This window comes from Schistocerca gregaria, chromosome 1, assembly GCF_023897955.1.
Source record: "Schistocerca gregaria isolate iqSchGreg1 chromosome 1, iqSchGreg1.2, whole genome shotgun sequence".
Taxonomy (NCBI): Eukaryota; Metazoa; Arthropoda; class Insecta; order Orthoptera; family Acrididae; genus Schistocerca; species Schistocerca gregaria.
This window is the reverse complement of record NC_064920.1, coordinates 218,654,731-218,682,428: the sequence shown is the minus strand read 5'-3', so window position 1 is coordinate 218,682,428 and position 27,698 is coordinate 218,654,731. Positions and strand designations below refer to the sequence as shown.

General features: G+C 39.7%; 1 protein-coding gene and 1 non-coding gene across 8 annotated transcripts in view; one reads left to right on the top strand and one right to left on the bottom strand.

Annotated features, from left to right (window-relative positions):
- Positions 1 to 27,698, bottom strand: part of LOC126337435 (tubulin polyglutamylase TTLL5) — a 268,881-nt gene that overhangs the window by 192,353 nt on the left and 48,830 nt on the right. For 3 of the 7 annotated variants that reach the window (XM_050001470.1, XM_050001472.1, XM_050001471.1), the window contains exon 3: positions 12,729 to 12,927. In XM_050001470.1, coding sequence (XP_049857427.1) covers positions 12,729 to 12,927 — 199 coding nt within the window. Of the gene's footprint in view, positions 1 to 12,728; positions 12,928 to 13,399; positions 13,511 to 14,366; positions 14,580 to 14,657; positions 15,574 to 27,698 lie in introns of those variants that run through there. The other 4 variants (XM_050001469.1, XM_050001473.1, XM_050001474.1 and 1 more) reach the window with 4 other exon arrangements.
- Trnas-cga (transfer RNA serine (anticodon CGA)) lies at positions 11,754 to 11,828 on the top strand. Its single transcript has one exon. It is a non-coding gene; the product is annotated as a tRNA-Ser (tRNA).

Genomic DNA, 27,698 nt, shown 5'->3' with positions numbered 1-27,698 from the left:
CGTGTCACCCTGTATTTTCTTTTTGTGACTAAGCATAGTTGATTAAGTTTTATGAATTACAGATGTGGCATTTTTTTCCAGGTCTATATTCCGATCGATAAAGATGCTTTTAACACAGATATTTTGGTGAATACGATTCTGGTTGATGCAGCTCTCCATGCTACTCTATCCTGTGCATGCCTCTTCACCTACGAGTAACTACTGCAACATACATCCATCTGAATCTGCTTAGTGTATTCGTCTCTAGGCCTCTACAATTTTTAGACTCCACGCTTCCCTCCAATATTAAACTGGTGATCATTTGATACCTCAGAACGTATCCTACCAACTGATCCCTTCTTCTACTTAAGTTGTCCCACAAATTCCTCTTCTTCGCAGTTCTATTCAGTACCTCCCCATTAGTTAAATGATCTACCCATCCAATCTTCAGCAGCATCACATTTCAAAAGCTTCTATTCTATTCGTGTCTAAACTGTTTATCATCTATGCTTCACTTCCATACATGGCTACACTCCATACAAATACTTTCTGAAAAAGACTTCCTGACAAATCTATACTTTATGTTGACATATTTCTCTTCTTCAGAAACTCTTTCCTTGTCATCGCCAGTCTACATTTTATAGCTTCTCTACTTTGACCATCATCAGTTATTTTGCTGCCCAAATAGCAAAGCTTCTACTACCTTAAGTGTCTTATTTCCTAATCTAAGCTAGCTAGAGTCCTGTCTTACTCTGTTCTCAACCACTGCTTCCCTTTTGTGCCCCTTGAGTCTTGTAAGTGCCATCTGGTTTCTGTACAAATTGTAAACAGCCTTTCACTTCCTATATTTTATCCCTGTCACCTTCAAAATTTGAAAGAGGATGCTCACAAGCACCAAAGTTTTTCTGTAGGTGAATTGAGATACTCTAATTTATATAAACTTTTTCTGCAGTCTTGAATGGCAAGCTGTTGCTGTGTTCCATATCTTACAAAATGGCATTTCAGATGCAACAGAGGAAGTCACTATTTGCAAATATGTATAGGCCGCACTATGCAGAACAGGATACCGTCTTCCCAGAAATTCAAAGGAGACTATTTTTGGTTGATTACAGTTTGGTGAAAGAGTTGAACCTCACAGACTAAGTCTTGGATAAGTGCTCGTTATGGCACAAATCTGCTCCTGCTGTACTATAGCTAACGCCTTATGAATGTTCAATAAATCATTTTCTACAGTGGCCAGTCACTACACCTGCAATTCAACTTTGGCTACTTTGAGTTTGATTCTTCTGCACAATGACATTTAGGATGCTAACAAGGGTTCGGATATCAGATAGTGATATATAGAAGTATCAGTGTATTGGAGACAGTTCAACTATAGTTTAAATTTATATTTGTCCAGATGATATCGGTAGTATCGATATTTTGTGGCAATACAAATGGATAGCATCAACACCACCATCATCTCATAACTCAACCCCGTTTTCTTTTTAACACTGCAATATTTATGTAGTAACAGTAACTACAGTTTTTTACTGTGAAGTTCTGAGTCGCTATAGGCACAACAAAAAGATTCACACAATTATAGATTTTGGCCATTAAGCCCTTTGTCAGCAGTAGACGCACACGCCCGCACGCGCATGCACACACGTGCACACATATCCATCCGCACATACACATACACAAGTTGTGTCTGTGTATGTGCGGATGGGTGTGTGTGTGTGTGTGTGTGTGTGTGTGTGTGTGTGTGTGTGTGTGTGTGTGTGTGTGTGTGTGTGTGCGCGCGTGTACACCTGTCCTTTTTTCCCCTAAGGGAAGTCTTTCCGCTCCCGGGATTGGAATGACTCCTTACCCTCTCCCTTAAAACCCACATCCTTTCATTTTTCCCTCTCCTTCCCTCTTTCCTGACGAAGCAACTGCCAGTTGCGAAAGCTCGTAATTCTGTGTGTGTGTTTGTGTGTTTTGTTCATGTGCCTGTCTGCCGGCGCTTTCCCGCTTGGTAAGTCTTGGAATCTTTGTTTTTAATATATTTTTCCCATGTGGAAGTTTCTTTCTGTTATATATATATATCACTTATAAACTTACATGGGAAGTATTTTGTTTTATTTTTTTAAATATAATCCACACTGGTTGAAAATGTTAATTTTTTATGGGCATTACTTCAAGATCTAATAAAGTCAGTATTTTTTTTATAGAAGACTGGATAGCTATGTTATAAAGGTGAAATTGCGTGTTTGTATTGGTAGCACTGTGAACAGTATATTATTTCATAGTATAAACACACATTTTATGTCAAAGTGCTCACTTTTTTTCAAGCAAAAACAATGAATAGATTGGTAAATCTCTCAAAAAGTAAAGTATGGCACCAAAACGAAATGTTCTTAAGAAATGAGGGTTTCATGGTAATAGATTTTTGCCTTTATTCAAACACTGTGTTCAACATGTGGCGTGTGAAGTTACAGACAATGAAATACACGCAAACTCATAAGTATCTAGATAAACATGCATTAGTGCTTCGAAGATTAAAATAAAGCATGGGGTACACAGCTTTCTCAAAATGGAAGTGATGTAAATGGTAGGTCAGATTATATTCTGATAGATTTACACATCCTAACAAGGGTGTTATGTGAATATGCGTGTTGTAAAATTTGTGGAGAGCCAGTTACTTTACATAAAGACAGTGAGGTATCAAATGGACTAGCCAGGAAAGTTATCATTAACTGTGCCAAATGTAAATATACTCATTCATTTTGGAATTCTGATAAGTGTAAAGACAATTATTTTGAATCAAATGTTAGATGGTTTTATGGACTGAGAGCTACTGGTAAAGGACACACTTCAGCAGAAACAATGTGTGCTGTGATGAATATGCCATGCCCACTTTGTAATATCGACAAGTATGCAGGATTTATTGGAGCTGTCGTGGAATCTGTTGTGAGTGAGTCAATGAAGAGTGCTGCAAATGAAGCTGTTGAAATAAATGATGGCATGACTGACATACCAGTAGCTTTTGATGGCACTTGACAAGTGTGACTACAGTTCTAAGAATTCTGTAGGTATGGCGACCAACGTGAATACTGGAAAGGTAATATATCTCCAGATTTTAACCAAACATTGTTATAAGTGTAAATCAAAGAATGAAGAAGGGTATATTTGTGACAAATTATGAAGGAACAAGTAGTGGTATGGAGGCCTCCTCACCTAGTGACATTTTTAGTCAATTTGTGAACAAAAAGGAAGTGTGTTACACTAAGTTCTTAGGTGAGAGAGATTCAAAAGCATATAACAGTGTAGTAGCTCCTCAGCCTTATGGTGAGAAGATTATCACAAAACTGGAATGTGTTGGTCATGTCCAGAAGAGGATGGGCAACAGGTTGAGGAAGTTTGAAACAAATTTTGGGAGACAAGACATTTTCTGATGGTAAGACCATAAGAGGCAGTCTGACAGACAAAATTATTGATGAACTACAGCACTATTATGGGATGGCCATTAGAAATAATACTGAGGATTTATCGAAAATGAAGCAGGCAGTATGGGCTACCTTCTTTCACAGACTGTCAACTGATTAAAAACCAGTACACTACCTTTGTACTCCTGGACCTGGATTATGGTGCAATTACCGCAATGCCCAGTATGCAAAATGTTCATACAGCCATAAACATTCCATTCCAGCAGTAGTCGTGGATATCATAAAACCTATTTACAGAGTCCTGGCAAATACTAAATTACTGAAGAAGTGTGTGTGGTCAGACTCAAAATCCCAATGAGTCATTCAATAATCTTATATGGACTCACTTACCAAAAATGTTTTTGTTGGAAAGAAGACACTAAAGTGGGGGGTCAGTGATGCTGCTGTTGCTTTTAATGATGGCAACATTGGTAGGTGAAAGTGCTACAGCCTATGGGAATTAATCCTGGAGCAGACAGCATCAGAGAACTTGAAGGGACGGACAAGGTTTGTATTAATAAATGCAGAGTATGCAGCACAGTTGGCCACTAAGGAGTCCAGAAAGAAGGAAAACTTGGAAACATTCAAGAGGATGATATACAGTATGGTGCAGGGTGCTTCTGAGTTACTAAAAATAAAAAATAAGCATATATTAAGTGAGTTACAGTCTTTTGAAACTTTAGAAGCCATTCCTGAAAATTTACATTTTCTGTTGCATTATTCCCTAAATCTGAGAAACCAATTCAAGTTGAGTATTCAAATTTTCAGGGCATAACAACATACATATCCTGAGTCTACTGAACTAAAAGAAGAACATACTGTTAAGTATAAAATTATTTAAGATAACATGCAAAAAATACCCAAAATTTTAACTGTGTAATTAAAAAATTGTTTTTCCAAAAGCAGTGACTGAAATACAATTATTGTAGTTCAGTAGACTCAGAACATACAGTTTAGTGTCTTATAAAAATTTCATATCAATGGCTACAGTGGTTCCTGAAATACAGGAGAGCCAGGTCACTAAATTTAACACTGTTGGGATAGGGTGTTCCAACTCCCCTTAATATAACAAACTCTAACCTGATAAAATATGCATATTAATAACATAATAAGGAAACAAAAATTATTACATTTTTAGATATAGAATTTTCCCTGTGGAGTGGCCACCAAAATATCGTCAAAGAAATATGGAAGCTAAACCGCTCTGTACATTGAATGCACTTCCCCAGAATTATCAGTATATTTATGAATTATGAATGTTAACACCTGGCCAGTTGAGAAATAATTGATTCACAATCCAGAGGAAAATATCTAAAACTAGATCCAGTCTGTAACAGACAGCTAGGAAATATTTATCTGTTATTGTGTCTTCAGTTCCAGCAGAAAGACTATTTCCAAAAGCAGGTGAAGTTATTTCTCCTTGAAGTGGACTAAAAGCAGAAAATGCTAATGAACTGATTTTTGATGTGTTTTATCTGTTTCTTTTTCATATGCTGTATGCATATTTTTTACTAAACTCTTTCTATTTATATGTAAAATTATATATAATTAAATATGGTTTTCCTTCATTTTTTTGTCAATTCATAAAACCCACTCCCCAAAGTTTTAAAATAACACATGCAATCGTGACATATAATTTGGATTTTAAAGCTAACTTTCTGGCACCGATATATCGAAATGGCGATATTTTTCATTCGATTAGTCGTTGGTGTCGGTATTTTGTTCGACGTTATATAATATATCGATATTATCTACCGATGGAACCGTGCAACCTGCTGAAATTACTGTCATGCCATGAAATCTTGAAGCGTGGATCTAAATCGCACATAAAGCCAATAGTTGTTTTTTTCAACGTTCTGTCGACACGAAATGTTACACGTTAAATATTAGGGGATAGAGCCGGACTTCTTACCGTAATTAACTATAAGAGATTAAACATCCAACAGGGATAAAAACAAAAGTGGAAAAAACTGAAATAGTTTTTGACATATCCATGGTCGATTACCAGAATAATTAAGTTGAATCGTCCTTAGCGTATAGTTTTGTTTCACATCGATTTTTGTCGAGGTCACACTGAAATTTTAACACCATTAAATGAAAGCGTGAGTGGTGATCAAATGTGTGGTGACAGTGGTCGTGAAGTTAGGAGTGAGGATGTCATTGCTGGGTCTAGAGATGAAAAGGCATTAAAGACGGGGCCTTGTGATAGTAACATGGCACTTTCTTCAAATAAAAAAAGGCTAGACACCGCGGAAGTCTAGCTGTTCCTTCCCTCGCACCTATATAGTTTCCGTTTCCACATCAAAGATAGCTTACGTGCGGAGTCCATAATATGTTTCTTTGAAGTAATTCCATTATTTATTACATTATTTTGTAATATGGGATTTAATTTTCTGGGGTAACGAAAATTTAGGACACTAAAATCGGCAAAAGTCTGTCCTTGAGTATCGTACTCTAGAAATCCGACAACGATCGCATTTCTTAACAAGAACTCAAGGTAATAATTTGTAGGAAGCAACGGCGTTGTCAGTTGGCACTCCGAGAAGCACGATAATTGTAACCCATATCTTCCCGGTGTTTTATACACGCAACACTAAGTTTTCTGTAATTTACTTTTTCGCGAAGTGTTAGACTAATTGCGCAATATGAAAAACGATATTTCTGAATCCCTTGTAACGCTTGCGTGATGAGTTTTGTATAATACGTTTATTTTGAGCGCATTTTGTGAAAAGCTGTGTTGCGTGTACGTAGCTCTGGGAAGAAATGGCTTCAGTAGAGCTTAATGCAACATCATCCGACTATTTTTACGTGCGCAAATTAATTTCATAGCTGATATTGTGTAAGAAATTGTTGCCGCTTCACGTCTTCTTCCCTGTCAGCCCAGTGGCGCAGAGGAAACGTGCCACCTCACACTGGAAAACAAAAGACTCTTGTCTCTGCGAGCGCCTTCATTCCGTGTTCAATAGTACATGAACTACGGGATTCGCACTGCAGCGTAAGATATTATCGACTGGATGCTCCAAGGTTGTCCGCAGACTGGGTGGCTTGCCAACAGTGTGAGCCGCTGCGCAAGATTACTACAGAGCTTCTGCGGTCGTCGAATCTGGGCAAGCCGTGTCTACTAACCACGTCGCGGTATCAAGTTTTCATAAAATCAAAAACTGCGCACTATATTTCCTGCACGGTTACTGGCTCGCAATAAGAGACGCATGTACTGTCATTGAACTATATCCCATTACGTTGAAAGAGCCTGTACGTCTCAGCCTATAATTTAACAACTAGTTCTGGTTTCCTAAGCAACACACCATGCAAACCTTGGGATACAATAAACTTAATTCCAGTTCCTGTATAACAAATCTCAAAATGGGATTACCGTGGAACCTCGTTATCTGGGATAAGTGGGACCGTAGTTCACATGGATTATCAGAAATCTAGAAATTCAGAACAAATTAGGATGACAAGCGTTGAGTGTCAAAGTTTCTTCGCGCAAGCATATGAATTACGTACTTCCTCAAATTTCTGTCAGATATTGAAAAAAAAAAAACGACCGTTATACAATAAAATAATTTTTTGTGAGCCATATCCGTACCTTGTACCACAACATTACGCAGGCGTTTTTATTGTTGCAGTAGTAGTAACCCGTGGATCACTTTTACAAGGAAGTTGTAGATGTCCTGGTATTACAACTTACCAACAATAACGTAATTCGGGTGTACAGGCATTTACATGTTTAACAGATTTAGTTTGACAAGGAGGGGACAAGTAGTCAGCCATGACCTTATAAACAGGCACAAGCCCCTGTATTTGTCTGGAGTGATTTAGGGAAACTATTCAGAACTTAACTCAGGATGGCCGTATGAGAAACCTCCATCCATCCGAATAGAAGGACAGCTTTTTAAAAAACAATAGTATCTCTGTCTGTGTGAATTTCTTCAGATTGTTCACTAATTGTTAGCTAACACCACTATCGTCAATGTTTGCAGAGGAAGAAAAAGGCAGTTTCTTCATTACAAATCATAGTTATTTCTCAGCCAGTCATTTACGTCATTAACACCTGTATACAAGCACCTTGGAACGTCTGAAAAGTCTTGAAAGATCTCGCACGGGTCGACGTTTCCACCAGTTTCTTTATTCAGTGTGCAAACTGCGTCTGTGGACTCAAATGGTTGGCCATAATATTTCCAAGGGCATCCCCTGCACCGCATCTAAATTTATGTTCATGGACACTACCACCTTCCTACTCTTCGATGTCACCTTACACTCACAACCATTGGTAGCAATACAGAACTGTACAACAACACAGTCCACGTTGACTTGTTAAGCGACACCACACCAAGATCAGTGTATGGCAGTTGAGCACTGGCTACATTTAAATTTATCGTCTTCGTTCATTGTGGCTGCTACTTCTTTCGGAGCATAAATCGAGTGAACCGGAGGTCCGGATTAATGAGGTGCAACCTCAGTTTCTTCCGGCGTATTTGTTCAACAGTCCATGGGTGTACTGCCGGTTCATAGTCCGTCAGCGCACATGACGATGGCGACAGGTCTGATCGCCGCCCGTTGGACACTGACTAGGCAGTACACCTGTGGGTTGTTCGATCATGGATAAACAACGTTTCGCCGTATTAAATCTGCGAGAGTAAATACACGACCAAAACAGTTACAACGTCTAGTCACAACGCAAACACGTGTAAAAACCCTGAACAACAGCCTTTTGCAGCGCCGACCGCTGCGAGACGCAAAGAAAGTGCGTGTACGCGGTCCAGGAAGGTACCGTCGGGGATGTGGAGTCACGCGGACTCCAGTGCCATTGTCAGCTGCGCTAAGTATCTCAGCTGAGGACCCATGGCGCGGCAGACCGATCGAGGCGGTCTTACAGATTTTCAATTGGGTTTAAATCTGGGTAATTTGGTGGCCAGTAGAGTACAGTAAACTCATACTGGTGCTCTTCAAACTACACACGTACACTGTGAGCTATGTGCCTTGTTGCATTGTCCTGCTGGTAGGTGACATTGTGCTTAGGAAAAACAAACTGCATTTGGGTGTGGACATGGGTCCCAAGGACACATGCATACTTGTGTTATCCATTTTCCTTTCTAGAATTACGAGATCACCCACGAAAACATTCCCCAAACCATATCACGACCTCTTCCGGACTGGTCCCTTCTGAATGCTGGAGGGTGTTTGCTTTCAGATGTTTCATGCAATACATGGCAAAGGCCATGTGTTCCGATGGAGCATAAAATGTTATTCATCAGCAAAAGCCACCTATTGCCATTTAGTGAACGTCCAGAATCACGAAAGAATGCTATCATTTGTGTACTACTTATGTGCTATGTCAGGAGAATGTGACACAGTCAGTGATGTCTATAGCAGAACAATGTCCCTCCTCGAGCAAAAGAAAGATCACAGAGAGAAGGTGAGGTAGTTATGTGTGTACTAAACTGAGGAACTGCAGGGCAGGGTGGTCCAGGGACATTAAACAAAAGTGAAGCACACTGACCATTTAAGTTAATGATGCTGAAGTATATACACACACAAGTGCAAAACCTTGTGAAACTGTGAAGTAGAAAGGACAAGCTTTCATCCACTAGAAGTATGATGTGTATCTGACTTTTGTATTCACACGCTAGAAGCACACAAAGCAATTAATACAGAAGAAGTTATTGAATCACTTTGACACCAGTTCTGAGAACAACATATATTACTGTGTTTTCAGTTCAGCCAGCTTGACCAATTTTCATTGACAATATTTCGACAATTGACCCGTAGTCATCCTCATCAAATGGTACGAATGATGACCTTATGTGTGTTTTGTAACATGATTCCTGTAACTGTTACCAGGGCAATTAAGACATAAAAAAATAATCCTGGAACCAGTTGAAGACAGGCATATAAAGAACACCTCTGAAATCACAGTTTTCATTACATCTCTGCATTTACCTGATACATACATACTAAAAAAAAAGGGGGGGCAGGAAGAGAAAAAATACAGATGGAGAGTGAAAATCCTGATTAAATCTACCCAAGGGAGGATAACTCTATACAGAGGCTGCATAAACTGTTGAGAATAGCCAACATGCTGTCAATTCTAAAATCTAACTATTAATAACATAGACAAATTGCATATCTGAGAAAGGCTGAGAGATTCTTAATAGCACAAAAAAATAACGAGGCAATTAATATTCCCGTATGTATATCTCTAACCACAAAGGCTTGTAACTACCTCTGAATTCAAAATCTGAAATCCACAAAACAATTCTGTCTATGAAATTTATGAGTACAAGTACTTAAAATTATTTGGCAAACCAGTATTAGAAACACAAAGACTTATTTTCATCAGCAATGCTCACTTCGTACAGCATTCAATGATGCTGCTCTGCCTACTACACAAGCGTAATCCACCAGGTTCCATTTCATAGTAGTACTGACTCCTATGTTACAGACCATTGATGTTGGTGATGAATATTCTTAGCATGTGAGTTTTTCAGGTAAGCCTCTCAGAATGATTCAAAGGCTCATTACTGTGGTACGCAGTCCACTTTCAAAAAGAGCTGTACCGTGGTGGTCCTGCATCACTGGCAGAAATAAGTAACAATAAAGTTTGTGTGCATCAGGGTAATAAGACAACCTTCAAGTGCGGAAAGAATACTTATCACTTATAATGCCATTAATTTGTTCCACTGGATATTTCAAAACAAAAAATTTTAGAATGTATACTTTCAAGATAACAAACTTATTCATACTCTGGAAGCAGTCAAGTTCTACATTTCCCTACTACACTCTAAAAATGTTATTCATCTCCGAACACCCAGTGAACAAAATCATTTGCTACCTTTGGTCTCTACAATACATGCAGGGTTGGGAGAAGTAAATGTTTTATGCAAAAGCAGAATAGGGCTGCAAATTTATTCACAGTGATGTTGAGTGCTTTGCCTGCTTACTTAGTAAACTACTGAATGTATTACACTGTTAAAATAGACTCCACAAACAGTAACTTTTTCTTATGCGGACTTCCAAAAGTCGTGCTCAACTTATCCTATAGCCAATGCACAGTAATTTATACACATTAGTTATTATTTGTATGGATACTTTTGTTTATTTCATATTATACATTGATATTTTATAGACATATTGTACAGGAAATTTATGAATCATGTGGCATGTAATTTTCAGTTATTTTCTACTTCAAATCTATGCCCCAAAAACTTTGAAGTTTTTTTTCCAATAATTCTTACACATGTTAACCAACACCTCAATCTCATTCTCCAACCATGTGCTCACCCTGCCATTCTACTTCATCTCCCTTTCATCAAAAGTGATGAATTTGCTGATATTGGCTAGTAAAACCTACTATTGCATCACAGTATTACATAAAATAATTTTCACACTATGTTGTAATGCGTATAATGAAATGCAAATGGTACATCATTCCTTTTGTTTCAGTTGGGTAACAGTACTACTACAAATGCTGTACTCTGTAAATCGCTCTTAGCCTTTCTATTTTGCTTTATCTTGATTCTTTACACAATTACACAAAAGACTCCCAAATTGGTAATTAACATTTATTTTGGATATGAAGAATCAACAAATCAGTCAGCAGAGCTGTTGACACAGTTCCATACACTAGGTGTTATCTGGTTCTGCAGTACCACCAGAGATGTCAAAATCTCGTGAAGACATGACAGCTGCACAGAAGTACTCCTATGAAACAGATGACTAATGAGTTCAGCACCCAATCATGCTAACATCCCCTCCTGCATTTCTTCAACAAGATATCTAAGCACACGAAGAATATTTTGGATCTGTGTATACCAATAACAACAATAATAATTTGAAACTTCCTGGCAGATTAAAACTGTGTGCCCGACCGAGACTCGAACTCGGGACCTTTGCCTTTCGCGGGCAAGTGCTCTACCAACTGAGCTACTGAAGCACGACTCACGACCGGTACTCACAGCTTTACTTCTGCCAGTATCCGTCTCCAACCTTCCAAACTTTACAGAAGCTCTTCTGCGAAACATGCAGAACTAGCACTCCTGAAAGAAAGGAGCACTTGCCCGCGAAAGGCAAAGGTCCCGAGTTCGAGTCTCGGTCGGGCACACAGTTTTAATCTGCCAGGAAGTTTCATATCAGCGCACACTCCGCTGCAGAGTGAAAATCTCATTCTGGAAACATCCCCCAGGCTGTGGCTAAGCCATGTCTCCACAGTATCCTTTCTTTCAGGAGTGCTAGTTCTGCATGTTTCGCAGAAGAGCTTCTGTAAAGTTTGGAAGGTTGGAGACGGATACTGGCAGAAGTAAAGCTGTGAGTACCGGTCGTGAGTCGTGCTTCGATAGCTCAGTTGGTAGAGCACTTGCCCGCGAAAGGCAAAGGTCCCGAGTTCGAGTCTCGGTCGGGCACACAGTTTTAATCTGCCAGGAAGTTTCATATCAGCGCACACTCCGCTGCAGAGTGAAAATCTCATTCTGGAATAATAATTTGGTTAGCCACCAGTCTAGAACCACTTAACCTCAACCATAACAAGAGGAAAATATTGAAAACTATCTTACTGTATCCGTCCCTGCCAATATGTGGCCAGACAAACATTGTAACAAATGAGCCCTTGCAACAGCAGCTTTTAATCCCATGGAAATAAGATTCATAACAAAATGCAGCATTTGATACTTTATCATTAGGGCTTACCTTTAACAACTTAAAAAGAACTCAGCTCCCTAGCATGATACTGCGGCTCAAATGTGCAGTGCAATACAAGTGAAAGCAATAAAAGATGGTTCCAAAATAGTAGGACCATGGCAGAAGCAAAATCGTATTAAGTGGTAAGGGTAATGTGTTGTTACCCCTCCCCTTTGCAGTTAACCTACCACCAAACAGTTACCATATTAAATATGATATGATACATTAAATATGATATGGTGACAGACATTACACTATGTTACACACTATTCGCATTCACAGTCATTAGCTTTGCCATCACAAAACCTAACTGTCAGCTTCAAAAGCAACCTTCATCCTGAGCTACACTTCAGAACAGTGCCAGCACAACCAAAACTTGAGGAGAGCCATTGTCAAACCCTAGCCACATTAATTGGCAAAAAGTCAAAGAATTATGCACTTAAACTGAGTTGTATAGGTCTCTACCAAAATTCAATTATTTTTACTACTGCAAAATACAATAACACAATGTCCTCCATAAAAACATTTTACTTTATAACCCATTTTTTTAATAACACTTAGCAAAATTTGTTAATATACTTAAGATAATTACATTTTCACATTGCTAATCAATGAGACAGTACTTACCTCCCGCATTCCGTGAGCATTCAGTATAGCTGCAAGCAGTTTTGTCTCGGCTTGTACAGTTTTATAAGTCATATGTAACTCATTTGCCGGTGGATCAACGGGCGGGTTTGACAATGCACAGCAGCGAAACTGGAGTACTGCATTTTTTGGACCCCCGACAGTCCATTTGAGACATTCTTCACCACAGTTTTTTTCAGGACTACAAAAGTTGTCTATTTCAGATGGATGGTTACTGTATCTATCCACAAATAAACTACAATAATTGGAAATGGTGGTAAGACAATTGTGGTCAAAATAATAAAATTGTAATATATCAAAAAAGAAAATCTTTTAATTGTGTATCAGAGAAAAAGTGTCTACTGGCCATTTTCTCAAACAGAAGCCCACAGAGGTGTTTAGACAGACCAAATGAAATTGTTTTTCAATTCTTGTTTGAAGAAATAATGACACTCCTTTCTCACTAAACACATAGAACAGAAAACGAGGTGTTGAAAAGCTAATAGACAGGCACACATAAATGGAAAATTATCAGCTGTGCTGTCAAACAAAGACCTTCAAAGATACCGACTTCTTTGTCACCCAAAAAACACTGTTCTTTTACATATTTCACATGTAATACATCTGAACGTACTGCATAAAAAGTTCACAGAAAGAAAAATGTATAGCCATACCTTGTTATCAGAGGAAGGAAGGGAATTCTGGATAAAAATTTCCAACATTTCGTTTTGGTTTTGGAGCAGGATTCAGGTTCAGGGGAAGACGGAAGAACGGCAGAAAAGTACCTGCGAGTCAAAATAGATTATCATGCTGTACATCACGCAAAATATAAAACAGTTTTGTATTACTTATGTGCTCTACTTTTCTCCTATTCTCACTGCTAAAGTACAGACTCTACTGAAATAATCTGCATTTGCAGAACAGAACAAAACTAAAATAACACACATGAGTACTGTTTCACAATGTCTACTTTATGACAGCAAAATTCTTAACAATAATACTAAAAATGGAATCATCTTTTTACAGTTAATAGGTTTGGGAGTAAAAATTTCAACTCAACCTTTTTTTTACTAGATACACTACAGACAGGGAAACATACATAACACTACCCAGATAAAGATCTGGGGTTAGGCTGTTTACTAGTCTAGTACACTGAATGCAAGGATGTTATTTTGACATCATGAGACCTTTATGCAAGAGAAATTACCTGGAAAAGGTAAAGATGCAGTCGCATACAAATCACCTGATAATGAAGGGAACCTACCAAATGAAGGGAACCTACGAAATGATGTGACCATCCATGTTCTTAGAACAAAGGTGCTTCTTTCACTTACAAAATGTGGTTTAGACCCTCAGATTAGCGTAATCTTTACTAATTCTCTCTTAATCTACAGTTACCATTGTCAAATTTCCTTCAAGAATTTATACATTTCTTGGATAATAAAATCAAATAAAATATTCTACAGTAAAAGTTTAACAGCTACCAATACCTCTGAAGTATTTTTTTGGTTAAATGTGTGTTGGATTTGTTGCAATGATGCATACGGTAACAATAATGTGTTTCCAACATTGCGATTAGCGAATGTTTCAAGAAGAGGTGCAAACTGTAAAAGCCCTAAAAACAAACGTCAGAATACACACCTGTTGGGTTTCCTTTTGCTTTGGTGGACTAGGGGAATTTCCTTCAGTTTCAGGTTCAAAGATTCTTCTGAAGAACTATTTTTATTTGAATTCCCTTCGTCACTGTCAGTTTCATTCTGTCCGTTCCGGCTACCGTGACTTTCCAATAGCCTCGATTCCATTATGTTGAGCTACAAGATGTGTGCTCGATTTATTTTGATTCCACTCATAAACCTAAACAAATATTATGAGAAGGTTTAAACGGAAAGCAATAACCCATTATTCTCGTAGCAGGCGTTTTACCAATCGTACCTGTCAAAGCTGGTATCTGTCAACCCGCAGGTTTTATATCGGTCAACGTTACACTGAAAGGAAAGGCACGTATGCGGCGATTTAACACCGGTAATATTATTGCTATGACTTTTCTTTTTAATTCATACTTCCAAAGACCTGTACAATTCTGGAAAAAGGCTGTCGTAACGACAATCCAGTTCTGCGATGTGGTAAACAGCGCTTTTAAATTTCGTTTCATACGATTCGCAGATTATATGAATTAAATCTATATAAAAATTATAATTTTAGGAACTTCTGAGGCACGAAAGTGTTGCACGCACGTTAATTCTCATTTTACTTTCAACTGCACTGCAGATAAAGTATGGGACGGTCCTCCTTCAAGGATCTTAATCGCTTTTTGACTATCATTACTAATCTGCAATGCTGTAAAACAGGACTCATTCCAAAATGCACGCCACGGGAAGCAAACCGATTATACAAACTATGCACCTACTTTCCCTGAAACATTTTTCTTACCGCACAAACATTAACACAGTTCGAACTAATGTATCTAGTAATCCGTCACTTGAATTTCCTTCCCCGCATGCCGCGATCTCTACTGTCAAACTCGCACTGCAAAGATATTGGACTATGACAAACACATTCAAAGATTTGTTTTGAAAACGTGACCAAAGAGTGAAAGTGAAGACTACACACTTGGAGTGATAACTCATTGTCTGACATGTTTTCGGACTTTTATACACATAGAACTGTACAGTTTCATTCATCGCGACTTAATAACCAATAGAATTTTTTTTAAGGTTCTGAATACATGTTCGAGTCTACTTAATAAAGAAAAAACTAACTGAAAAATTAAGTTCTATCTTTGAAACTTCTGGGCAGATTTAAATTATGTGGTGGACTGAGACTCGAATCAGGGAGTTTTGCCTTCAGCGTTTGGAAAATAGAGATTGAAGCTATGGTCGAAGGAGTGAAGCCGTGTGGCCAGCTCGTCGGCAGTGTTGCCAACTTAGTGTTTTTCGCACCAGATCTAGGGACTCTTAAACTCTGACTGCGGCAAAAAGTTATTTTCGGTGCCTAGCGCCAAATATGATGCCAAATAAAAATTTATAACATATTTTGATTTTCAGATATTTTCCTTATTTTTGTCCAGTTAACATATCTGACTAATGACTCTATGCGCAGCCACCTATATTAAGCGGCTGTGCTCTGTATTGATTCTACGCAGAAGCCTGGAAATACCCAGGCCAAGAGTTTTCGATGTCGTTCGGACGGCCCGTTGTATAGGGAATAATAACAGTGTTTGCTTTGCTTCTAAGTAAAGTACTGCGACAGTTATAGACCATTATAGAGCCAACATAACACAACATATTTTTTATTCAGGACATCCGGTTTCAACAGTCTTATTTGCCATCTTCAAGTGTTAAACTTACGCTGTCAAATGGATAAAACGAAAGACGTTATAAACAGTTGTCATCGTTAAAATATTTTAAAAAGATGCTTGGCTTTTGAATGGTTTTCAACAATTAAAACAGATCGCCTTCTGATATCCTCATAATGAGAAAATTCAATCATATTGTGACTGTGAGAAATGAAGAATGAATCTGCCATTTCAAAACCGAAGTTACATTCAGTGACATAAAGGCGAGTGGGAAAGGTCGAAGATTTTAAATATTGGTAGAAACCAGCTGCAGCCATTGATGTCAAAGCTCAGTTCCTTTACTGACTTGTTGAATTTTACTACATGTTAATTGATATCACAAGACACAGTGTTACTAAAAAGTGTACTCAAAAAGCTCATACCTCAGTAATTCCTGAATCGCAAAAGCTATTAGATTTTAAGCCGTATAGTACTGATGAAAAATTAGAAGCTGCGCACAAGGCGGAATGAATACTATCCTTGTTTGTTGCAGAACATTGATCCATTATTACATGTGATACTCTTGGCAAACTGTGTAAAGGGACATTTTGGGATTCTAAATCTCCCATTGGATTGAAGCTATATCGTACAAATTGCACAGAAATAACAAAGACTGTTTTGGAATCACACTTTAAAGATGAACTGCATAAAGACATTGGAGAAAAAACGTTTAGTGTAATTCTATGTGAATCTACAGGTGTCAATGTCAATAAACGTTTAGGTGTTGTAATGGGATATTCCAGCGAAAAATAAAATTAATTATATCAACATTTCTTGAATTAATTAGTCTGGAAAACGCAACTGCAAGGAGCATTGCTGCGGCATTAGTTGTAGTAATTGAGAAGAGAAAACTTACAGTACCTCATATTATTGGTGCTGGTATAGATAATTCATCAGTGATGTGTGGTATCAATAACAGTCTCTTTAAAATTCATTGTGTATGTTATTCCATCCAGCTAAGTGTATCAAATTCATCTCAGGAAACTCGTCCATGATACATTGAATTCCTGACGTGAAAGACTGGTTCTGCCAGTACTCGACTACACAAGAGGTGTACCACAGATCTACGAAACAATTAATTTTGGAGAGGCTCCTTTAAAAGTTCCACATCTGCATGCAACAAAATAGTTTTTGTTCGAGCCTGTTGTGACTAGGTGTTGCTACAATGGGTTGAACTTAAGCTGCAGTTCTCGCTCTCAAAATCAAAACGACAACTGCTATACTCCTGATCTTCCACACTCAATGTATGCTGATGAGAAAAACCGAGAGTATTTAATATATCTCAAATCTCTCTTAGGAGAGATAGAAGCAGCTGTTGAAACAGTTTGAGGGTGACACAGAAGATCCAACTAAACTCCTTACAACTCTGTTAAACCTTCTGATGTCTTATACAACAAAGTGGTGATGCCTGGATCAAGAATGAACACTCGATGCTTCTGCATATCTTGGATACAACTTTGAGAAGGAAATAACGGAACTGAAACTCGATACAAAACAAGAATGACGACTTAGGAATAGGTGTACACAGAACTTGCCAAACAGTTATAGCAGCGTCTTCATGATAATGAGAAAACACTGGAGATAATGTCTCAACTGGTTGTTCAAGAAACAGTAAAAGTACACAAAGGAATGAAAATTACAGAACTGGCAGAAATTTTTGGTTTTCAACCAGATGAAACTGACGGAATCGTTGACGATTGGAGAAATATCTGTCACCAAACCTGGAACTGCAAAGAAGATACAGTGGCGTTTTGGCCTGAAGTATTACAGTTCCGAGACACAGCAGATTTATATTCATTTAAATAAGGACTTGTCTAATCTGGCTGTAGCAGTGTTATCTTTACCTCATAATAATTTCGGGAAAAAGAGTCTTCAATGCGATGAAAACAGTGAAAACCAAATTGCGGAATCAAAAGTAGATTGACACTAAGTACCGTGTTGAAAGTAAGGGACGTGTTAAAAATAAAGAACAATAATTGCCGTATTTCTGAACTTCCAGAAGAATTGGTGAAAAAAAAAGGTTCTAACGCTGCATACAACTTAAAACGGAACCAGTCTTCAACTAGTGCAACAAAAGAAAAAGATGAAATAGTAACATTTTGTGACTACGAGTAAGTGAGTGTTAATTGTATGATAGTGTAAAAAATAGCGAAGTCGTATAGAGCAAAGATCGCCAATGACAAAATACGCTAGGCTTCCAGAGATCAAGCACGACTGAAAGCCAGACTTTGTAGCGTTGATTACGACGCTTCTTCTTAACGAAATGTTAAACTAAAAGATGAACGATGCCAGGGTTTAACGGCAGTTGTGAAGAAAATAAACTAAGCGTTTGTTATGTAAGTGTGTGTGTGTGTGTAACCGCAAAAAGAACGAGCGAATCATTCGGATGAGATTTTAAGTCTGTCTTACGTTTTGTTGCATACCTCATAGAACTCTGTTTACAATACTGTGTCACACGGATGTTAGTGTTACAAATTAATTACCTCAACTAGTCAGGAGGCATTTGATGTTAATTATTTTGTGTACTGTTTGTGGCTGTACTACACAGTTGCTACAGTGGTCGACGGAAACTTCACGTCATATTCTCTATAAAGTTTGAAATACTGGCCTTGTTAGTCCTATTTTATGCAGCCATGTACAGTAATAAATATCTAATAATACGAACGGGAAACATTACTATTTAAACCGTCGCTCAGGCAAGTTTGGTTCTTGATACACACTACTAGCGTAATATCGTTCCCTGATTGGCTGCAAAGTCGTGTGCTGTGCAGACACCTATACGATTCGGAAAATTGTTTTGCGCTTACTTTAATAAGATATTTGTACAAATTGAAAATAGCAGCATTTAGTTCGTGACATGTGAATCTATTCGCAGTTCTAGAGTGTACTTACGCAAAAGTGTAAGATTTGGCACCTGGTTTCTTATAAAATAATTTTTACAGTATCCTGCGCAAGTTAAGGTTTTTCCTTGCAGCATACTACAAGGTTTGTCTACCAACAGATGTTATGCGAAAAAGAAACAAATTTACGAAGAAATTTTTTTAATAATTAAGGAACTTATCGATCAATCATTAAACAAAGAACTAAATAAAATATTAGGCCAGAAGCTAGGCAGAAGATTTACCGTCAACGTCGAGTCACCCTTTTCGCTTACCTTAAGACAATACTTGTAGATTATATTGATATATTGTAGCCTTCTGCTTTATAGATTACTGTTCATTCCGTTTAATTTCTGTGTGACTTTTAATTTTTAAATCCTTAGTTCCCATTATTGCACGAGAATTTTGGTTTGTTGGCATAACATGATAGAAGGTAGTGATGTTAATTCGCTCTGCTCTGAAACAGTATGGGCTCTCTGAATTTCAAACGATTCGGGAACGACTGCTATACAGAAAAATTCTTTGCCTCTTAGATTTAGCCGGCCGCTGTGGTCGAGCGGTTCTAGGCGCTTCAGTACTGAACCACGCGGCTGCTACGGTCACAGGTTCGAACCCTGTCTCGGACATGGGTATGTGTGATATCCTTAGGTTAGTTAGGTTTAAGTAGTTCTAAGTCTAGAGAACTGATAACCTCAGTTGTTAAGTCCCATAGTGCTTAGAGCCATTTGAACCTCTTTGGTTTGTGTTATGTAGAATGTGAATTAAATGTAAATCCTCTGCAGAAAAATTACCAGTGCTCAACAACAGCCAATAATGAACCGTTTTCCACAGCAGCATCCATTTACTTGTAATTTGTATACAGTTCAGCTGTGGCCGAAATGTTTACAATCGGCAAATTATTTCCATCACTTGTTAATTCAACATTCATCTTCGAAACTTTCACCGTTGCATTATGTAACGAAATTTCTTCTATGTTATATTTGGCTTATTTCAACGTGATTATTATTGTAAAATATTCTGACGCCTTTTTTGCAGAGTTGATTTTCTAACGAGTTTTAGGTTCACTTACTGCGCGAAGTTCTGTAATCGAGTTGGCGGCATTGGTCGTTGGTCGCTCTTGGATAGACGGTGAAAGACAAAGGTCTCAGGTTAGAGTCCCGGTCTTACGCATAGTTTAAATACGAGGAAGTTTCAAATAAGTGCACACTGCGCTGTAGCCATGTCTCCATAGTATCTTTCCTTCCTGCAGTGCTAGTCCTGAACGATATGCAGTGGAACTATTGTGATATTTTGAAGGTGGGAGGTTAAATACTGGAGGAAGTGAAGCTGTGACAGCGAGTTATGCTAGGCCTGCTCAGATGACAGAGCACTTGCTTGTAAAGGTCATAGGTTTCAATTCGAGTCCTGGTCTGGTACACAGTTCTAATCTACCAGGACGATTCAAACCAGCTTGCACTCGACTGCAGAGTAGAAATTCACTCTGCAAGTTCTATCCTTGTTTACAGATCAGCATTGTTCATTATATCTGCCTTCACAACAGTGGTAGTTTGTTCTGTGATGCAAAGGGTTAATTAACCCCCACAGAAATATTCGTGTCTGAGAAATTTTTACAGTACACAAAGATTTTTAAAACTTAAAATAGGCATAATCCATTCTCCTGCCTTGGTGACAAGATGATTATAGTAATACATATGAACCTCTTCATTTATGTCTACATGCCACATTTGAAACTAGTTATCAGCTCTTAAGTGCTCAACTCTATGCACAAAATCCAATTCAGCACCCCTCAAAGAGAACATTCCAGCCACTAAGTTCATTGATGAGGGGGTGGAGAAGGAGCAAGAGGTCTCTCCTATCCTACGCTTTGGAGCAATGCTCCAGTGTGTATCCACCAGAGCCTCTGCTTCCCCTGCTGTTGTTGAACCTCACCAAAGCACAGTTCCTCTCCCTACCCAGTCATTCTGCAAACATAACACATAAACAGCAGATCTGGAATCCAACTCATATCTACACCTTTCTGTAGCTTATAATATCTGTTGTGTCATTCGTCCCAGTGAGTTATAATATTTCTGAAACGGCAACAACAAGAGTCTAGTCAGAAATGATAGGTGAATGTTTTTACTTATTTCTTGCAGTTAAGTTACTAGTTTTGTGACCAGCTTTTACTGTTTCTCCCGCAGAAGGTTTCAGTATGCCGCTGTCGAGTTTGAAGATGTGAATTCTTAGAAGTGCAGTATGAAATGAAATGACTGTATGGCATTATTGCCCAGGATGTCCCATTAGGGTCTGGCAGCCAAGTCAAGTCTTATTTCATTTGGCGCCACATTGGGCAAATGGGGCAGATGATGAGGATGAAATGATGATGAGGACAACACAACACCCAGTCTATGAGTGGAGAAAATCTCCGACCTGGTTGGGAATCAAACCTGGGCCCAGTGCATGGGAGGCTAGCAAGCTACCATCCAAGCTAAGCAGTATTTGTAGGATGGAATCAATATGTATGATAACTCATTGCAGAGGCTTAGGGGAACTAATTTCTATTTCCTGCCACTTGAAGATAAGTTCCATGTTTAGGTCTAGAGGGAGACCAATGCCAGAAATATAAAGTTAGTGAAGAAAACAAAAAAAAGAAACTGTAAGAATTTACAGACTAGACATTTATGGAAAAGTAGATTGGATAAGTGGCTGTGATACCACAAACAAAATTGTAGTCCAGTGTTTTCTGTGTTTCTTGTTTGCAAACAAAAATGCTCTGCGTGAAACAGCTTGTACGCTTGTACGACCTCAAACTGAACGGTCTCCATCAGATGTGACTGCACAGCTAGAGCACAATATTTCAGGGAAACACAACCAGACAATGGTTACGGGCTATCTCTTGAAATCGAAAATGATGATATTTGCAATAAAACCTTTACTCACTGAAATTGTGGATAGTTTTACAGTTTGTGGACATGATGAACAAAGTGACTCACCAAATTTAGGAATAATGGCTGCTATGCACCATATAACGGAGACGCTGAGTTGCATATAGGCACAACAAAAAGACTGTCGGAAAGATAGCTTTCGGACAACAAGGCCTTTGTCAAAAATAGACAACATACAGACATGTGCACATGCTCTCTCTCTCTCTCTCTCTCTCTCTCTATCTATCTATCTATCTATCTATCTATCTATCTCTCTCACACACACACACAAATGCAACTCACACACACTTGAGCAAGCCTCGGGCAGCTAGAGCTAGACTGCAAGCATCAGTGCATGATGGGAGAGGTAACTGTGTGGGGGATAAGGAGGAGGCTGAGGCATGGAGGGGGTAAGTATAGCGTGGTAGGGGTAGGGGACAGTAAAACGCTACTAGTGGGACCGTACATGGACAAGGTGGAGAGTAAGGCAGCTGGATACAGTTGGGAGGTTAGATGGAGGGCTGAGTAGGGAGGGGGAGGTTGCAGAAAAGGAGAAGAGTGAAAAGACTGGGTGCATTGGTGGAATAGAGGGTTCTAATTACTGGAATGGGAACACAGAAGGAGCTACATGGGTAAGGACAATCACTGGTGAAGGCTGAGGGCAGGACGGTTATGGGAACACTGGATATATTGCAGGGAGATTCCCCAACTGCACAATTCAGAAAAACTGGTGTTGGTGGGAAGGATCCAGATGACACAGGCTGTGAAACAATCATAGAAGTGAAGAATGTCATGTTGTGCACCATGCTCAAAGCAGGGTGGTCCAGTTGTTTCCTGGCCACAGTTTGCTGGTGGCCATTCATGCGGACAGACAGTTTGTTGTTTGTCATGCCCACATGGAATGGTGCACAGTGGTTGCAGCTTATCTTGTAGATCACATGACTGGCTTCACAGGCAGCCCTGCCTTTGATGGTATGGGTATGATGTGATCAAACTGGAGCAGGTGGTGGTGGGAGGATGTATGGACAAGTCTTGCCTGTAGATCTATTGCAGGGATATGAGCCATGAGGCAAAGGATTGGGAGCATGGACTGTGTAGGGATGTTGGAGTATATTGTGTAGGTTTGGCAGGCAGCAGTACCACAGTGGGAGGGGTGGGAAGGATACTGGGTAGGACATTTATCATTTCAGGGCATGACGAGATGTAGTCAGAACTGTGGTGGAGAATGTAATTCAGATGCCCCAGGCCTGTGTGATACTGAGTCATGAGGGGAATGCTCCTCTGCAGGTGGACAGTGGGACTTCGGGAGGTGTTGGGTGACTGGAAAGATAAGGCACAGTAGATCTGTTTTTGTATTTGTATCTCATCCTACCAACCCCTCCCCATAAGCCACTCCTTCTCTTTTCCTCTCTATTCCAGTTTGCACCTACTAATTTCACCTAGGCTAATCATATCTGCTATCCCTCTTCTATCCACCCATGCACCTGCAAAACACATTACATTTTTTTTCTTTGATCTCACGCTAATTTCAGTTGCTTTGTATCTTTCACTATCGGGCTACTCCCTCAGATCACTTCTTGTTTCCCATTATTTCATCCATTTAAACCTTTCTGTGAGATTTTGCATGTGTCTGGATGTATTTTTGCGAATTTTTCGGACCTAATTATATGTTATTTACGTATTTTTAAGCGTTTTTTCCACCACCATGGATGCTTGCTGCTTCCAACTGTGTCAATACAAAAAAGTTTCCTTATCCCTAGCCAGAACCCAGTCCTACATACTGTTTCTACATTGTTGCTTGGCTCATGCAATCCCCAAAAATGGCCTTACGATTAAATTCGCCTTCTCCAGGTGCCATTCTTCCTTCCACAATGACGTCCATCTGCTCAGATTCCGCCAATTCTTTGCCCTCACCAACATAGTCCTGCAAATCCATATCAATCAAGCCCAAACCTCCTCGCAATTGCTTATCTACATCTGTATAATTCTCCTGCTATGCAATCCCAAATTCCCATAATACACACTGAAACTTGAAATTCCCGTAATACACACTGAAACTCTTGCCCTACAGGAACTCGAGCAACATGCACAACACCCCCTCGAAAATCTCTCTACCCTGCTCACTTCTGACTCCCACATTGGACTACCACTGTCCATCACAACTACAACAACCTTCCAACCTCCCCCGTGTCGTCTCATAGCTGACAAACCCTGTCTTGCAGCCTTACCACATTTATCCCACCCTCCAAAACTCCCTCCCACGACCACACAGAATCCAGAACCTAAACAGACCCAAAACCCGGGTCATCAACTGTTCCTCCAAAAGTCTTAGCTGCACACAAGTATCAGTCCTTTCCAAACTCCTCATCTTTTGCCCCACTCCCACATTCAATCATGCAGAACTTGTTAAAGACCTTCTCTCTTTCTTCTGGTCTCTATGGTGGAAAAACGTTTTCACCACCAACCCTACCAGTCAGACTCAACCAAAGCCTATTACCCACAACCAACCCTCTTATATAAAAGAGACCAACCATTTCCTCCACCGCCTCTCCACAGTTCCTGGTCCTTGACAATGCGTTGCCCTGCTCATCACAATTGATGCCACCTCATTTCACACTAACATTTCTAATACTCATGGCTTTACTGCTATTTAACACTACCTTTCCCAACATGAAGCAGATTCAAAGCAGCAACCTCCTTTCTAGTTGCTGTGACCAACTATACCCTCACCCACAATTACTTCTCCTTTGAAGTCATTACCTACAAAAAAAATCTGGGGTACGGGTTCGGGCACCCGCACGGCACCATTCCATCTCAGCCTATTCATAGGCTATCTAGAGGAATCCTTCCTAAACACCCAGAACCCCAAACCGCTCACCTGGTTCCAAACCATTGACATCTTCGTGATCTGGATCGAGAGTGAGGACACCCTATCCACACTCCTCCACAACCTTAACACCCTCTCCCCCATTTGCTTCACCTGGTCCTACTCAACCCAACTTCCTTCATGTTGACCTCCATCTCGAAGATGGCTGCACTGGTATCCCTATCCATATCAAACCTACCAACCACTAGCAATACCTCCTGTTCAACAGCTGCCACCCATTCCATATCAAGAAGTTCCTAGATACAGCCTAGCCACGCATGGCCGTCATATTTGTGTGACAAGCAGCCCCTTTCAGCTTATACTGAGGGTCTCAGTGAGGCTTTTACAGATTGTATTTATGCTCCCAACCTTGTACAGAAACAGATCTCCCATGCCCTTATCTTTCCAGTTACCCACCATCTCCCAGAGTCCCACTGTCCAACCACAGAGGGGCAGTTCCCTCATGAGTCAGCAACATCCAGGACTGGAGCATCTGAATTACATTCTTCACCACAGTTTTGACTACCTCTAGTCATGCCCTGAAATGAGAAATGTCCTACCCCGTATCCTTTCCACCCCTCCCACAGTGATATTCTGCCACCTGCCAAACCTACAAATATATTACTCCATCCCTACACAATCGCTGCCCAAACCTTTGCCTCATGGCTCATATCCCTGTAATAGATCTATATGCAAAACTTGTCCATACATGCTCCCACCACCACCTACTCCAGTAAGATCACAAACATCACCTATCCCATCAAATGCAGGGCTACCTGTGAAGCCAGTCATGTGATCTACAAGATAAGCTGCAACCACTATGCACCATTCTACTGGGCATGACAATCAACAAACTGTCTGTCCGCATGAATGGCCACCAGCAAACTGTGGCGAAGAAACAACTGGACCACCCTGCTTTGAGCATGCTGCACAGCATGACATTCTTCACTTATGTGCCTGTGTCATCTGGATCCTGCCCACCAACACCAGCTTTTCTGAATTGCAAAGGTGGGAACTCTCCTTGCAGTATATCCATTGTTCCCCTAACCCTCCTGGCCTCAGCCTTCACTAGTCATTGTCCTTATCCATGTAGCTCCTTCTGTGTTCCCATTCCAGCAGTTCACAGCACTCTATTCCAGCAGTTCACAGCCCTCTATACCACCAATGCACCCAGTCTTTTTACTCCTCCCCTTTTCTGCTGCACCCCCACCCTCCTCCCAGCTCTCCGTCTAACCACCCAACTGCTCCTAGCTGCCCTACTCTCCACATCACCCTGCATGATCCGACTAGCACCACTTTACTGTCCCCCATCCCTACCCTGCTATCCCTCCCCCTCCTTGCCTCAGCCTTTTCCTGACCACCACCTGGTTGCCTCTCCCATCGTGCACTGCTGATTGAAGTCTGGCTCCAGCTGACAGCAGCTGTGGTCGTGTGTGTGAGTTGCATTTGTGTGGCTGAGTGTATTGTCTATTTTTGACAAAGGCCTTGTTGGGTGAAAGCTCATGTTCCGACAGTCTTTTTGTTGTTCCTACCTGAGACTCTGCATCTCCGCAATATAGTGAGTAACAACTATCCTTTTCATAATATTGTTACATTCCATCCTGGATTTTCCATTGTTTAATAACTGCTGCTGATTTTGTATTAGTAAACACAATCTGTATATTGAGCAAGCAGTATAGGAAACAAAAGAAAAATTCGGAGTAGGCATTAAAATACATGGAGAGGAAATAAAAACATTGAGGTTCACCGATGACATTGTAATTCTGTCAGAGACAGCAAAGGACTTGGAAGAGCAGTTGAACGGAATGGACAGTGTCTTGAAAGGAGGGTATAAGATGAACATCAACAAAAGCAAAACGAGGATAATGGAATTTAGTCGAATTAAGTTGGGTGATGGCGAGGGAATTAGATTAGGAAATGAGACACTTAAAGTAGTAAAGGAGTTTTGCTATTTGGGGAGCAAAATAACTGATGATGGTCGAAGTAGAGAGGATATAAAATGTAGACTGGCAATGGGTAGGAAAGCATTTCTGAAGAAGAAAAATTTGTTAACATAGAGTATAGATTTAGATGTCAGGAAGTGGTTTCTGAAAGTATTTGTATGGAGTGTAGCCATGTATGGAAATGAAACGTGGATGATAATTAGCTTAGACAAGAAGAGAATAGAAGCTTTTGAAACATGGTGCTACAGAAAAATGCTGAAGATTAGATGGGTAGATCACATAACTAATGAGGAGGTATTGAATAGAATTGGGGAGAAGAGGAGTTTGTGGCACAACTTGACTATAAGAAGGGACCGGTTGGTAGGACATGTTCTGAGGTATCAAGGGATCACCAATTTAGTACTGGAGGGCAGCGTGGAGGGTAAAAATCGTAGTGGGAGAGCAAGAGATGAATACACTAAGCAGATTCAGAAGGATGTAGGCTGCAGTAGGTACTGGGAGATGAAGAAGCTTGCACAGGATAGAGTAGCATGGAGAGCTGCATCAAACCAGTCTCAGGACTGAAGACCACAACAACAACATATCACAGAAGAGACAACTGTTATTTCAACAATTTCAGAGTTTGTAATGGTTATCAGATATGTTTTGTCTGGCGATGAATTTGTAGATAGTCTTCGGACTTTCCTCACTCTTCATGAACACAATGCAAAAATGTTAGCACATTTGCTTAAAGATACTGAACTAGATGTTGTGGATAATTTAGATACAGTTATTTTTCAGAGATATGAAGGTGCAGTTGTTACTAGCATTTGTCATTCAAGTACAGACTCTTCTGAAAGAGCATTTTAAACATGTCTATTGAATCTAATTTTAGCCAAAACAACAAGACACAATTTATTCCTTTCTGAGATTCTCAGATTTTTTTAGTTCTTCATATTGTTGTTGTAAGCGTCTTCAGTCCAGAGACTGGTTTGGTGCAGCTCTCCATGCTACTCTATCCTGTGCAAGCTTCATCTACCAGTACCTACTGCAACCTCCACCCTTCTGA